We start from the raw sequence: 15,099 nt of genomic DNA, 5'->3' as shown, positions 1-15,099 counted from the left end.
ATTTGGGAAATTTTGACAGTTAATTATCTTCTCTTGTATTCCTTAACCGTAGTGCAACTCGAATGAAATTCACAATACAAAACAGTGTGTGGGCATCCGGGGCTTCCTGTAAAAATCTCAAAGCCTTTTTAGCTTGTCTAAGTTTTGTTTCTTTCAGAATCCCTACTAAAAACTTTCGCCTTGGGGCGGAATAAAAAGGGCATAATAAAACAAAGTGAAGGGTATCCTGCGGAGACCTAAAGTCGCAGCCGCAGGTACCCTTCTCCTCCACTGTAAGACTAAACCCAGAGGGGACAGAAAACAGGTGGTGAAGCATATTCAGTCTGAAGCGGGTCATATTATAGCGATCCTGGGCATTATGCATGACCCTCAGGTATGGTTCCAGTCCCTGCTTCACTGTTAGTTGGTAATAAGATAAAACAGTGGTCTTTCGTCTTTCCCTCTCTGCCCTAGTCGTACCTAAATATTCTAAAAAAAGTCTTTTAACCATTATTTTATTCTCAATGTTAAGGGATTCTGGGTCTGCAAAGAAATGTATACAGTCCATGTCCGCTATTGAATCCTTAATGTACTTCAACCAAGGTATATAGGACCATTTATCCCGTTTAAGGCAGTCTTTTATAATTTGTCTTGTAAAAGATGCGTTCGGATTGGTCCAGATTTTGACCCAGGCTAAAAGCGGTTTGCTTCTGATTCGATCTTCAATATACAACTCTCCAACTTCCTCATGTATAATGACAGCCGGTACACTTTGGGGGACTTTTAGCATTCTTCTAAAAAATTTATTTTCTTCCACCTGTATTGGTTGTAGTTTTTTAACTTGCACATATATTTCCACACATACCAAATAATGCACTCTGCCTCTTGGGCTAAAGGGAGGCCTACTCTAGGGGTGACTGGCATTTATTAAATGCAGTGAGGTGACCCAGTCACGCATGGTGTGAGCAGGGTCGAACTCAAGCAGGCAAGATGCTTGTGCAGGGCTCACATGGCAGGTCTGCAGCCTTTGGTTTCACTTAGGACCCTCAGGGTGACACCGTAAGTGCTGCAGCCCAGGCACCCCTTTTACATCCCTGCCCTGGGTATCACTGGTACCTTATACTAGGGCCTTACAGGGGTGTTAAAGTACTTTGCCAATTGGGTGTACCAATTCACAGTTACAGTTTCAGGGAAAAAGCACTGGTGCCGGGGGCCTAGTTTGCAATTACCACAGCATCTAGCATCAAAAGGCTGGGGGTGACCATTACACTTTACATTGACACTCTCGTCTAGCCCTCCAGACTTACCGGTATTTTAGTTGTAAATACCTCCTCCCACCCACCCCACCTCTCTGAAAACAAGTCAAATTAGTAGATTAACAGGTATTTTGGCTTGGGTCACCAAAGCCTTTCTTCTATTGTACTTTTTCGTAACTGGAGATCCAGAGTTACCAAGGAAAGGGCCTGGTGGATGTTCTCACCTGTGCATGACCTAACCCTCTTTCCCCCAACTCTCCACGAGGTAATTCGATTCCCAAAAGGCATTCATGCCTTACTGGTGTACCCCTCGCCCCTCAGGTTCCATTAATCAACTAATGTATGTCTCGCCCCATCCCTCAGTCTCACCTCTGACTTCATGTGACCCACCCACCAAGATACATTGTCTGCTCATTGCAGCCTGCCCTCTCAGCCCTCTGATGTCACAGAGTACAAAGTAATAAACTGTCTAACTTTACAGGGAAAAGTTAACCCTGTTATTGTATATTTAGTTTGGAAACTCATGCTTTCCCTACTGCGTCTCTTCTGGTCGCTATGTGCAGCAATCTATTGCTCCAACGGCTGGAACGGCACTTCAAAAACGACTGCAGATAAAATCGAATGTGGTGAGCCCTGGAAGAGGGTCGAGCTTGCACTTTGCGCTCGATTGGTGAAATGCCGGCCCCCAGGGGAAGTGAAGGTCGCAGACCAGTCTTCCCCCGGGGCATTTCGCGCAAGGCCGGAAGGACAAGGTGTGGGAGGGATTTAGAGTAGGGAGGAAGGGGTGGGAGTTTAAGAAGGCATAAAAGGTGTCAGGAGAGGAGGACCCAGCCTCTTCCTGACACCTTAGCACCACGGGGGGTTTAGAGGAAAAACGTTTGTTAGTGCAGGTTAGTTTGGTCGTTTGGGCGGTTATGGGGAGCACGGGGCGTTATGAGGGTCCACGATGATGGGATCGTGTGTACCCAGCCGGTCTGGGGGGGGGGGGCAGAAAGGGCGGCGGAGGAACAGGCTGCGCAGTTCCCTTCGGGCCGATCAGCTTCATGAGGCCGCTGGGCCGACTTCCCCCGTGCCGGTCAGTGCAGGCTGCGGGTGTGCGCTGAGGGAGTGGGATGCCCCCTCCCCCGCCCTTTACCTTGCTCAGGTCCAAATGTTGGTCGGCCCTTCAGGGGGTCCGCTTTGCGGCTGCCCGCATCGCCCGCATCTCTCGCGGTATGTGCCGCCAACCCCTGGCATCGTGACAAGCCGACTGTTTGGGTTGTACAGGGCCCTGCCTATCTTTAGCTGGCTGCGAATGCGCAGCGCGACACACAGAATCTGGGTTTTTTCTGTGTGTGTGATCCCTGGGGCCAGCCTGCCCCCAGTTGTTGGGGAGGCGGGTAATTTATGTGCCGGCACAATGCGGGCCCCGGAAGTCAGCTCCGCTGTGTTGGGGGGCCTGTGGGCTCTCTGCGTATTGAGCCTTGCCGGGAGGCCGTGCAGCGTTTTTTCTCCCAGGGCCGTGCGGCGCGCCTGGTCCAGGCTATCTGGTAGTGGGCTATTTAGGCGGGGTGACCAGGCGTCCCGGATGGCCTCTGTTTGCACTTGCTGTCCGGGCAACTTTAAACAAGCATTTACAATGCAATGGTTTCGCCTTTGGAAAAGTTAGAGCTATTGGCATTGTAAATGACAAATTTTGTATTTATGTGTTGGTTTTGAAAACAGATAAATAAATGGCATTGTCATTTACATTGCCATTCTCTCGCAAATGTGAGACCTATTGTACTCTATGGACGAGCTCAGCAGACAGCAATTACTACCACACACACACACCCAGAGCCACACACACACCCAGAGCCACACACACACCCAGAGCCACACACACACACACCCAGAGCCACACACACACACATGCATGTGTGCGTGCATGCGTGTGTGAGAGAGAGAGAGAGAGAGAGAGCTTGTGTGCGTGAAAGAGAGAGAGAGTTGTAGTGAGAGCGGGTATATCCAGTCAATGAGAGGGAAGGCGCTCCGCGGCACCAGTTCTCATGCAAATATTTGTGTTTTAGGTATTTCAAATGCTGTGTTTTTCGTACCTCTGTAATATACACATCGAGGGACAAGCGTGGAGCGTGAAGTAGAGCAGGAAAAGGTGTGAGGGAACGCACACACACCACCCTAGCCTTTCACAACCACTGCTGACTCCGCAGCTGCAGGAGAATCATTAACAGGCACCAGCCCTGAGCAGCTGGAATGGATGACTTGACAGGGAGCAAAGGCCTGCCTGCTGTCAAGCCATGGCCCTATTGAAAGCAGTGAGCACCAATAAATACCTTACCATGCATAACAGAAGTCAAAAGTGCTTTGGCACTGCACACTGCCAACACCACGCTACCAGTGCTGGAGGCCTGAAAGGGAGCAAAGGGGTCCTTGTATCATACTACAGTCAAGCTAAAAGCACTAGTGAAGGTCTTTTTGTAAACAGCAGGAGTCAAGGGTGCTTCTGCACTGCACACCACGGACTACCCCCACCACGCCACCAGTGCTGGAGGCCTGACAGGGAGCAAGGGGTCCTTGTATCATAATAAAAGCACAAATGAAGGACTTACCGTGCGTAGCAGGAATCAATGGTGCTTTGGCACTACACACCAAAGAAAGAGAGAGAATGCATGAGTGCCTGTGTGTGTGCACGAGAGAGAGGGGGGGAGAGAGAAAGAGTGTGGGCGTGTGAGAGAGGGAGAGAGAGCGTGGATGTGTGCGTGCATGTGTGTGAGAGCAAGAGCACGCATGTGCATGTGTGTGTGTGTGAGTGAGAGAATGTGCATGTGTGTGTGTCTCTGTGTGTGTGAGAGAGGGAGAGTGTGCATGTGTGGGTGCATGTGTGTGAGAGAGGGGAAGAGAGAAAGAGAGCAGAGAGCCTGCATGTGTGAGTATGCGTGTGCTTATAAAGGACATCAAAGTGCCAAAAGGGGAGAAAGAAGGGGTGAGTGCATGCCGAGGTGACAAGAAGGACTGGGCGAAAAGGGAGGGGGGAATGCCAGAAGGGAAAGTGATCACGGGGGGAAGCACGCGAGTGTTGCACGCGCACCCGCTCACATGCACTGCAAACTGTAGCCAGCACAGTGCATGCTGGACACTGAACAGTAAAGGAAGTAATATGCCAACGGAATGCTGATGTAAGGCATTAAAACGCAATATGCGCGATGTTGTCATGATCGGTTTTCTTGAAAAAATAGTTTTATAAAAGAAAGAAAAAAGTACAACATATTAAAACAAACAGGCTCCTTCCAGCCAAAGCAAACATCCGGTCTCCTAGAAGAAACATTCGAGTTTTCACAAACGGTGTACAGCAGGCCAATCTTTGCAGAGTTTACTAGCACAGCCAGCAGAAACGCAATGCATGGAATTTGCCGAGGAATGCACTGTAAGCTAACTAAACAAGTGTATCACGAGTTTTAATTTTACTCACCATGTAATAAGCTGTTAAGTTTTTAGAAAATTTTTTTGTGCCTCTGATGACGTTTTACAATGACCGGTGACAAGAATCGGGATTGGTCACTTCTGCACATCTTAAAACATTATTAAAGCTGCTTTGACAAACGAGTAAGGCTCTGCATAACGACCACGTTGTAAAATGCAAGTGTGGGTCATTCCGTAAGGTGGTCTCCGTGCTCATAAAGGACACCCATGTAGAACGCACAGCCTTTACTGCTGCAACTGCAATATATTTACCGGTGGCAGAAAGGTGCTTCGCAATCGCAACACATTAAAAGCCAAATAATTTGTAATCCTTCGAGGGGCGTAAGGAAGAGGGGAGAGGGAGAGGTGGGCGGGTTGGCGCAGCCCTAAAATCGCGGCTCACTGAGACGAGAACATCAAAGCGGCCGAAAGGGGAACTAGAGGTGCCCCGTGTGACAGCGGGGACGGGCACACGGACAGCGGGAGTCACGAGGGGGGGGGCAACAAAGACACGGACAACGCTGTTCACCTGGTAAAAAAGCTGTGTTCTTCAGAGGATTTTTTTCATTCCATGCATTTTTGGGTCAAATGTTGCTATTCTAAAACAGCAGTGTCTTTAAAGCACGACTAACCTCTTCCATATCCAATACTTCTGCGTGTGCGCATTTCTACCTTAACACACACAAGTAAGGTCCCAGGAGACAGACACACAAGCGCACAAACACACAGGCAAACACAACATAAATAAAAACATGCACGCAGAAAAGAGATTCAAACAAGTACCGACCTATACACACAAACAACATGATTTGCCCCCCCCTTCCTGAAAGTTGTGATTGCTCCTTTCAGCCATAATCCAACCAGAAACTGATGCTTGCTGAACTCTCGAAAGTAAACCCCATAGGAAGGCTAGAGCAATGCATGGGCGCTGACGTTTCCTCGCTGCCTTTATTTTGTAAACTGCTGCTGTCTGTTTCTTGGGCACAGGCCTGGCTGCGTCGGCTGGCCCCGGGCTTCTGAGGGCGGGGGGATAAAAAAACAATATACCAGGGCACTCGGGATCAGTCCCTCTCACCTGTGCATAGGGCCACGGCTGCTCCTATTCTGGGACTGTGATCCTCGCAATGGCTGCTGCTCCGGTATGGGGGGGTGGAGGAGGTAATAAAGTCCACTGACACAACTGTGATAATTGCGGGTCAGTCGTCCGGGGGTTGCAATGCGACAAGAATCACTGGAAGGGGTTGAAGAGAGGATGTGGTCTCACGGCTGAACTGCCGACTTTGGAGCTACGAAACCAAGGTTCGAGCCTCTGAGTCGACTTCACATCCTGTGGTTCTGGGCAACACTTAATCTCCCCGTGCGGGCTCACGGACAGCGGGAGGGGGGACGGGCTCACGGACAGCGGGAGGGGGGACAGGCACACGGACAGCGGGAGGGGGGGCGGGAAAGGGATATAAAAAAATAATTAAAATATGCCGCTTACCTGCTAGCAACTCTACCTGCATGACACACTGCTAGGCTGCGTGATGGTGGTGTGGGGGAGGGGCGAGAGGCGAGAAGCTCGGGGGTAACATGGCGCAGCGAGGTTTCATGGAACGGGCAGAGTGCAGGGAACACTCACCACAGACCAGGTCGGGGCAGATCAAGAACACCAATTGTACAGTTTTTCAATTTTGCCCATCAAAAGGAGGTGGAAACAAGGCAGGCAGCCTTCCCACTAAATATCTTCAAAGCGAGTGTCACGGCGAGGAACCACGGCCCCAGGGGACACAAGGGCTGTGCAGGACCACATCGTGGTCCCTTCCCATGCTGCCCCCCATGCAACAAAATACAACCTCCGCCCTCGGGGACTGCAGGTGAGGGGGGAGACAATGCCCGGGCACTCACCGCAACATGCCAGCGTGTCCAGCGGACCATGGCATCCACAAGGGGGGGCAGGGGACTCACCGTCAGAGGCGCCAAAGGCAACCACTGACCCGACGCACGAGCGGCCTGACCATGCGACGCGGACCCTCGTTGAGCACTCCACGCACCGCCAGACCGAGGTCTGAGCAACCGGCCCCTAGCAACACTTCAAACCCCCTTCTCTGCCAATCCAAGCCCGAGGCTCAGAGCCCAGTGCATGACTGGCAGTCCTGACTCCCCCTAGCCCAGATGCTCAGCGGCAAAGAAAGGCCCCAAAGGTCCTCCCTGTCCCCGGAACTCACAGCGCGGGACTGCCACCACCTGGTCCCGGCTACACATCACCCAAGGCACGCTGCAGACACAGCGTGTCCAGCGGAAGCAAAGGAGACCGCAACAACGCCGACCACAGAATGAGAGCAATGGAGGGGGGTGGGAACGGAGACACGGAAAGCGGGAGGGGGGGGCGGGTAAACATCCACAACACGGGGCATGTAGAGACGACAGCAAAGACACACACAAAGACGTAAAACGAACAGGGAGACGACATGAGACGGGGTACACGTACAAAAAGGGAGACGACATGAGACACATGCAAATAAAATGCAAATACACATGCAAATAAAATTATAAACAAAATGCTGCTTACCTGATCGCAAATAACAACAACTTCCTGGCAACTTAAATCTCGCAGACCACTCCGGCTAAAGGCACTTCGAAAAAGACAAAAACATCACGGGGATAAAAAAATAAATAAACACACGCCCACAGCCGCATGACGATCGCAAAGGGGCGGGATGAGTAAAAATTGCGGGAACGCCCACGAATCTGCTCCGGCAATGACGGGCAGATCTCTGTTCCAATGGCTAGCCTCCATTTATGGAGCTAGCCATTGGAACAGAGAGGGGGGACAAAGCTACATACTGTGTAAACATAAGATTTCGCCTGCGCGATACTGCTTGCGCAGTAAACGCCAGGCGAAACCTAAAAATGTAGCTCCTGGCCCTAGTTTCAGAGCGAGGCACCTGCAGACTGAGGTGGGTGCTTTTAGGTATGTGGAGCAGGGACGGTTCGTGGTTGTGGGTAGAAAGTAGTGAAGTTAACAGACATGCTTCTGGGGTTTAGAAATTACATTTTATTTATGTTCTAGCTGCCTGCTCTGTAAATCAATGCTGAGGAGCGCTGTCCTTCCATGCACACGCTGGGTTTGAAACGGTAGCCTTTCTTTTCTTTTCGTGAAATCCCCCGGTTTTGGATTTAAAATCCTGGTCACCCTATATTTGAGGCTGACTATACTGAGGGGGGCGGAGCTGGGCCAGGTACAGGGACTTATTCTGCGGAGGCAGGGGGCCCTCTATAGAGGGCGTGCAGCAAGGCGCAGGGGCCCTCCACCCCCCACTGACCAGCCCGGCACTGTGGGGGGTGGGGGAGAGTGGGGCCGAAGCTGGTGCGCGGCCCCCTGGGTAGGGGTGAGGGACTGCCAGCACGGCATCAGGCCTAGTGGTGCTTGGGACCCTCCAGGCTGGAGCGGCCTGGGGGGGGGACCAGGACCGGCGACTGATACCGGCAGAACAGGGCATCGCCAGTGGGGCGCATGACGGCCTCGGGGTGCTGGCCAGAAGCAGTAGGGGGTCCGCGGCGGCCTGCCCCTCCAACGTGGGATCGCGCAGCACATTCGGCAGTGTGATGTTACAACCTGTGAGGAATGATTTTGTATGGCGAGGAGAAGGATTGGGAGTCTGACGGGTTTTGGGGGGATGGCGGACATGTGCAGATGGCTGTGGCTGAGTGTGTTTTTTTCCGGGAGGGACTTGGAGTTCACTGGGTGTGGAGAGATGGGAAGTGCTGGGGAGTGTGATGTGGTGACGGGAGGGGGGTTTTGACTGAGGATGAAAGTGGTCGTTGTAGCTGCTTGGGGTTTTTTCCAGGGGTGGGGGGGAGTTGCGGTAATAAGCCTGTTTTATTTTTGCAGGAGGGAGTATGGCCTCGGACAGATCTGTGGACGGGGAGCAACAGGGCGCAGCAGCGCCGGACGGGATGTGGAGGTCCTGGACGGACTCTCAGGTAACAGAATGAAATAAGGGGGGCTTCAGCTGGTCGGCTGGGGTGTGTTCGGATGGTGAGGGAGTTGGCACGATGGCGGGTGCAGCAGCGCCATCCTGCTGGAGTACTGGGAGCCTGGCGATTTGGTGGGGGATGGGTCTAGATGGACCAGGTGGTACCACACGCAACAAAGGGTCAACCAATGGATCACATATTGTGGCTGGACAGGGGTGTCGAATGGGCCAGGGGTCCCAGTTCATGGGCATGACAGCATGGGGAGTGGAGGGCTAAGATTCGCCCAGACTCTTACACAGAAGGGGCATCTAGGTGTTGGCTAGCACCTCTGCACTGCGAGGGTATACTGGTGTCATCAGAGGGTTCCCGAGGGATCACGTAACTAGGGGTTGGGGATTTGGGACGCCCCCCACTTTTCATAAGGGGTTAAACTGGGGCCACTCTGGTGATCACAAGGAGAGCGTGCTAGAGTTGCTGGGGCCTATTGGTTAGGGTCTCAGACTCCTAGTTGCAAGGTTGAGTGTTCCATTCCTGGTGTGTCAAGGTATGTTTCTTCCCTTACAGGTATAGGCCGTAGTAATTATTGAACGTGGGATGGGTTTGGGGGTGGTGGGGAGTCCAGGCACAGGGTCCATATACGGTTTCCTAGAGACCAGGGGCTTATGGCCCCTTCTTTTTTGGATCGGCAGCTGGTGCAGCAACACAAAAAGATGTGGTTTTCAGGCGTGGATTGGGGGGTGGCAACTGGTTCGAGAGGGGCAGGTGCTTTGCAACATGCAGATATTGCAAAGCATGGGATGGGAAAGTATATTTATTGTATTTATGTACTGTTTAATAAAGATTAAATGGTTGCAACCTTGTCCTAATAAAATGGCCTTTTACACTTCAAGTAACCGTGTGGAGTGTAGTTATTGCGCGATGTGGGACGTGTGCTCCACATTTCACCATCCGCTGTTGGTTTGCAGTCCAGTCATGGTGATCAATGCCCTGCGCGTCACCTGCTGAGGGCACCAACGAGGGCTCCAGCATCACCAGCAGATAAGGCACCGTCCACAGGTGACACGTCTGCCCGGTCTAAAGTCCAGGACGGCGCCTTCTGGTCTTCCTCTGGGCGCTATATCCAGAGAAGAGGGTGTGTGCTCTCATATAAATACCAGCGAGGCACAAGGGGCTGGTACCGGCAGAGGCCAGCCAGCAGCTGCAGAGTCCAGAGGTGAGTTGTGGAAGAGCGGCTTGCGAGGGTCCGGTGAATGCCAGAGACCAAGATGGTATGGTGGGGGCTATTCATGTCCTTGGAGGTGCACATCTGCACTCCAGGTACAGGAGAGGTGAGGTGCTTTAAGGGGGTGGAGGCACAGAACCGGAAGTGGCACTGCCCTGATAGGGGCTTCTGGCTTGGGGGCCGGTGGAGGATGGGGCAGCGAAGCAGTGGCTACGTTGTTGGGAACTCGACATAAAGGGAGCCCTCTCCCACCAGTGTGCTGCAGCCTTTTTGTCTCTAAGCCCCTCCTCTCCACTTTTATACTAAGTTCAATATTTTCCCTCCAGGTTCAACCCCCGAAGCTCCTTTCGAAGCTGAAGATGTTTCTAAAATCCATTGGCGTTGTGTTGGCCTTGCTGACCATTACAGGTAAGAGCAGAATCTTTGGCTTCTGACGTCATCTTTAGTTGCTGAGCTCTTAACCAGGGTTGGATTGAGATCAAAAATAGGCCTGGACACGCTAAAAAAGTGGCCCACATTTGCATATTGCCTTTCCACAAAACACTGCTTCGGCGACGTTTTATAAAAACAGGGAGGAGGAGGGTGGTCTACAGAGACAAGTTTTCTTAACTTCACTTAGATAAAAATAAATACAGACATTAGTTCACATTGGTGAAACACACCTGAAAACAAGTGAGACCATTTCTGCTCAGGCCCCCTGCCCCCCTCAATCTGCATACACTAATGGTCTAGCCCAGCAAGAGAAAGGGAGTGATACTTCTACCCGCTGGGCTGCTGGTGGCATCCAAACAACGCAGACATCGCTCAAATCGGACCCCCAGGCTGCCCAAAAAAGCCGCCCACAGCTGGTACTGTGCCCGACTGCCCGCCTTACCAATCCAACCCTGCTTTAACACTACTTAGCAACCGCTCTAGCACCAGGGGATGGTGGTTTACACATGGCCACTCCAAGAGGGGAAGTCTTACCGGGAGCACTTGTTTTCTGGTTTCATGCTCCACACCCCTTAACTGCTGGTCCATCTCACCCTCTTTCTAAAGGGAGGAGCAGGGCATTAAGTGGGCGGGGTCCTGCCAGTGTTCAGCACCGTCAGATCTAAAAAGCAGGTGCTGAGACGGATCCCTACCGTGCTCCCCATTTCTGACATCACCCTCAGGGTGATAAAAAAAGCTTAACTCTGCAGCAGTACCACCCCTCACTGCCTGTGATGTATCTTCCAAGAGCCTATTTATAGTTCTTTCACAGGCTCATCATTTCAGAACTGAAGCATTTTCAATATTATATACTACGAAGCCATAGTTGTTAATTATTTCACTTATGCAACTAACAACCATTGACAAAGCCAATTGGCCTAGCTTGTTGTAAGTGTAATGTTACTTGTTGTAATATGTATCTGGATCTAACGATGCAGCAAACTACCACTCGGGCGGCACAGAATTTAAGTTGACGTGTTTTTAAGCCACACCATTAAATACATTGGTCACGCCCCTTTAAGAGTTCCCCTCGGTTTTTTCATCCCACTTAAAGCACTTGGGAGGAGGATAGCAAAGGCCTAGATTTCAGTCCATGGGTGGGTTTTGCGGATGCAGAAAACAGCCAGTTGTAATCTAAGGCCTTAGCTGTGTGATTCCTGGGCGCCTTCTCATACCACACACCAGGGGTGGCATTTAGTTTGCTCTGTTCCCTGGCAAGGGCAGGTAAGATCCATTTCTATGGATATTCCAAAGGTTGATAGTTTTCAGGTTGTTCAACCAGCTTCCAAAGCTCCCTGTAGATGCAAGCGACGTCAATGGGTATCCCACATGCATAACCCGCTTCGTCAAGTACAGCACATCCTTCATGCATATAAACTATTCAGCACTAATCCTTCATACGTAATTATAGATGTTGGCCTGAAATTCTGCAGAAAGTGCAACATTTGATGTGGTGAAGGGGAGCCATAGGTAAAATGATATTCTGCCTTGTGGGTGCACCCATGCCCATGCAGTAAGGCTTGTTTTAGCCCATTGAATGTAACTTATGCTGTCTTGTGCCGTTCATTATGGATCCACAGGTCAGCCTTTGTAGCAGCCTTATTGTAGAACTGTCCCTTTGTGAAGTGTACTCCAAAAAGAACAGTAGACTGGTGGTCCTCATAAAACAGATAATGTATGGATCCATTCTCAAGTGCCTTGTTCCTGTTTATTGTTCCCACAGGGTCCTGCACAGATGTGGGCACTGATGAGGTGGAAGATGGCTTCTGGGATGACTTAAAAGAACTAAGCAGCAGCGCGAAGCGGGCAGCGCAACAGATCCAGGAATCGCAAATCAGCAAACAGTTCAAGTAAGCATTGTCTGACAGTACGAACAAAAAATCCACCTTTATCAATGACCAGTCACTATCCCTCGTGCAAGTTCTATTGCTAATAATCATTAATCCAAGCCCAATTGTTATTAATCCTTACTATACTCCGTATTGTTGTAGATTCTTAAACTACATATTTTTTAATACAGATTTTTACGATAAGCCGCATTGTGACAAATCCTTACATTAAGACCCATGGTTCACTATTCTTAAAGCCCCATGGTTAAATATTTTTAAATAAACCCTAACCATTGAAATCTTTATTATTAAAACTCCATGCTTGAATGTTATCCACCCCGTCTTTCTTTTTAGGGATTAGAAAGTCGATTTTAGCTGAAGCTTTCATGAGCACTGGTTTCCTGCTTTAGGTGAGGTAGTGTCTTCAAAGTCTCATACCTCGACTCACATCCTTAAGAGCCTTAATTAGGTTCTAATTTGTCCTTTGTCTGCCATTTAAATCTTTTTCTTTTTTACTTATTTTTTTATTAAAGAGTTGCTCAGTGCTACAGTAAGCATAAATGGGTTATCATGTACAGAATAGACATAAAAGAACAAAGTACAGTACGAGTGGCATAACCACTAGGATACATAAGGATAAGAATTGTGCATACAGTTTTTAGCAATGCCTTATGATGGAATTTCGACAGTGACCCCAGTTCCGCACTCAAGGTATGGTTCACCCCCTTTTTGAGGGCTCCCTCTATTCCCTGTATATACACTAACTGTCCCAGACTTTCTCCCATTTTTTGGGCTGCCCTGACTCTGGTACACCACATGTTCAGCCCTTTGGCACCATTCCCCGCCAGCTTCCCATTCCGCAATGCGTATCATCCCACTTGCCCCCCTGACCAGGGCTAAAGTTCTCTTGGCAATCTGAGAGGCCAACGTAAGCCATATTTTTGGGTATTTAGGCCACTTCTCTCCACCACTTATACATAGGAGGTGCCTCCTGGCCGTCAGTGGCATGTTGAATCCAGTAGCTTTGGCCATAATTTGAACCACCCCCCCTCCAGTACCGTTGTATTTCCAGACATTCCCAGAGTATGTGCAAAAACAAACCTGTCTCACCACAACCCCTATCACATAGGGTGGTGTCGTGCTTCCTGAGGCGATGCAGAAGCGTCCTGGAATAGTATGATCTATGGAGTATCCACAATTCAATGTGTTGGCACAGAGCCCATATGGCCATCTCTCTGGGACTTTGTGTAGCCTCCAACCAATCCTCCTCTTCTATAAGTCCAAGGTCTCCCTACCATGCTTACTGCAGCTTCTGCAGAGGGTCAGGGGAATTATTCCTCATGTTCTTATAGGTTAAGGATACCGCCCTCTCTGTCATGGGGTTCAAGAGGAGCCGATCCTCTAAAGGGGCCGACTTTGGTAATTGCTCCATCTCCAGTATGTGGTGCCTAAGAGCGTGACCCAATTGTAAATATTTAAAACTTTATGATTCAGCAATCTCATACTGCTGCTGTAGAGCCTCAAATGTGAGTAATGATTGCCCTCTCCACACATCCCCCAGTAGCGATCAAGCGCTGTCTGCTGCCTACTCCCGGCTGTGCCTCAGGAGGATCCTTACTATCTGCCGCGCTCGTGAAGTCAGCGCGTTTTTATGATGGTTGCAAGGGGGCGTGGCCTCAGAGTGGGCATGTCCCTGTCTGGCGTGAGTGATGGCGGGTGGAGTAGTTCGTCGATTTACTCCCTTACCAGCGCTCGTTCCGCTGTGTAGGGGAAGCCTGCACAAAGTAATCGTGTGTCAGGAGGAAGGGTAAGTGAGATTTAAAACAACAATTTCACAAGATTAAAAAGCGATCAAGCGCTGTCTGCTGCCTACTCCCGGCTGTGCCTCAGGAGGATCCTTACTATCTGCCGCGCTCGTGAAGTCAGCGCGTTTTTATGATGGTTGCAGGGGGCGTGGCCTCAGAGTGGGCGTGTCCCTGTCTGGCATGAGTGATGGCGGGTGGAGTAGTTCGTCGATTTACTCCCTTACCAGCGCTCGTTCCGCTGTGTAGGGGAAGCCTGCACAAAGCAATCGTGTGTCAGGAGGAAGGGTAAGTGAGATTTAAAACAACAATTTCACAAGATTAAAAAGCGATCAAGGGCTGTCTGCTGCCTACTCGTGGCTGTGCCTCAGGAGGATCCTTACTAATAGCTACAGGGATAGTGATCTGACACCTATATCTGCAGTGACGGTGATCTCACACCTATATCTGCAGTAATAGTGATTGCACACCTATACCTGTAGTGATATTGATCTCACACCTATATCTACAGTGATAGTGATCTCACACCTATGTCTGCAGTGACGTGATCTCACACCTATATCTGCAGTAGTTTTGATCTCACACCTATATCTGAAGTAATGGTGTTCTCACACCTATATCTGCAGTGATATTGATCTGACACCAATAGCTACATTGATAGGGATCTGACACCTATATCTGCAGTGACAGTGATCTCACACCTATATCTGCAGTAATAATGATCGCACACCTATATCTGCAGTGATAGTGATCTCACTCCTATATCTGAAGTAATGGTGATCTCACACCAATATCTACAGTGATAGAGATCTCACACCTATATCTGCAGTGATAGTGATCTCATACCTGTATCTGCAGTGAAGGTGATCTCACACATATATCTGCAGTGATAGTGATCTCACACTTATATGTGCAGGGATGATCTCACACCAATATCTACAGTGATGGAGATCTCACACCTATATCTGCGGTGATAGTGATCTAATATCTATATCTGCAGTGATAATGATCTGACACCAATATCTGCAGTGATAGAGATCTCACACCTATATCTGCAGTGATGGTGATCTCATACCTGTATCTGCAGTGATAGTAAGCTCACACCTATATCTGCAGTGGTAGTGATCTCACACCAATATCTA

General features: G+C 50.0%; 1 protein-coding gene across 1 annotated transcript; it reads left to right on the top strand.

Annotated features, from left to right (window-relative positions):
- Positions 1-8,538: 8,538 nt before the first annotated feature.
- On the top strand, positions 8,539-12,773 carry LOC144824227 (uncharacterized). The gene is made up of 4 exons (XM_078683375.1): positions 8,539-8,639; positions 10,182-10,263; positions 12,050-12,176; positions 12,689-12,773. Exons 1-4 carry the CDS (start codon positions 8,556-8,558, stop codon positions 12,771-12,773), a joined length of 378 nt encoding a protein of 125 aa, XP_078539501.1. The 5' UTR covers positions 8,539-8,555.
- The last annotated feature ends 2,326 nt before the right edge of the window (positions 12,774-15,099 follow it).

Source organism: Lissotriton helveticus, chromosome 3_1, assembly GCF_964261635.1.
Source record: "Lissotriton helveticus chromosome 3_1, aLisHel1.1, whole genome shotgun sequence".
NCBI classification, from domain to species: Eukaryota; Metazoa; Chordata; class Amphibia; order Caudata; family Salamandridae; genus Lissotriton; species Lissotriton helveticus.
This window is presented reverse-complemented; position numbering and strand designations above follow the sequence as displayed.

Bases quoted from the DNA above. Each gene is read 5' to 3' on its own strand.
- LOC144824227 (XM_078683375.1), top strand. From the start codon at position 8,556: ATGGCCTCGGACAGATCTGTGGACGGGGAGCAACAGGGCGCAGCAGCG. The intron at 10,264-12,049 runs GTAAGAGCAGAA...TTGTTCCCACAG, and splicing joins GGCCTTGCTGACCATTACAG to GGTCCTGCACAGATGTGGGC. The intron at 12,177-12,688 runs GTAAGCATTGTC...TTTTTATTAAAG, and splicing joins CAAATCAGCAAACAGTTCAA to AGTTGCTCAGTGCTACAGTA.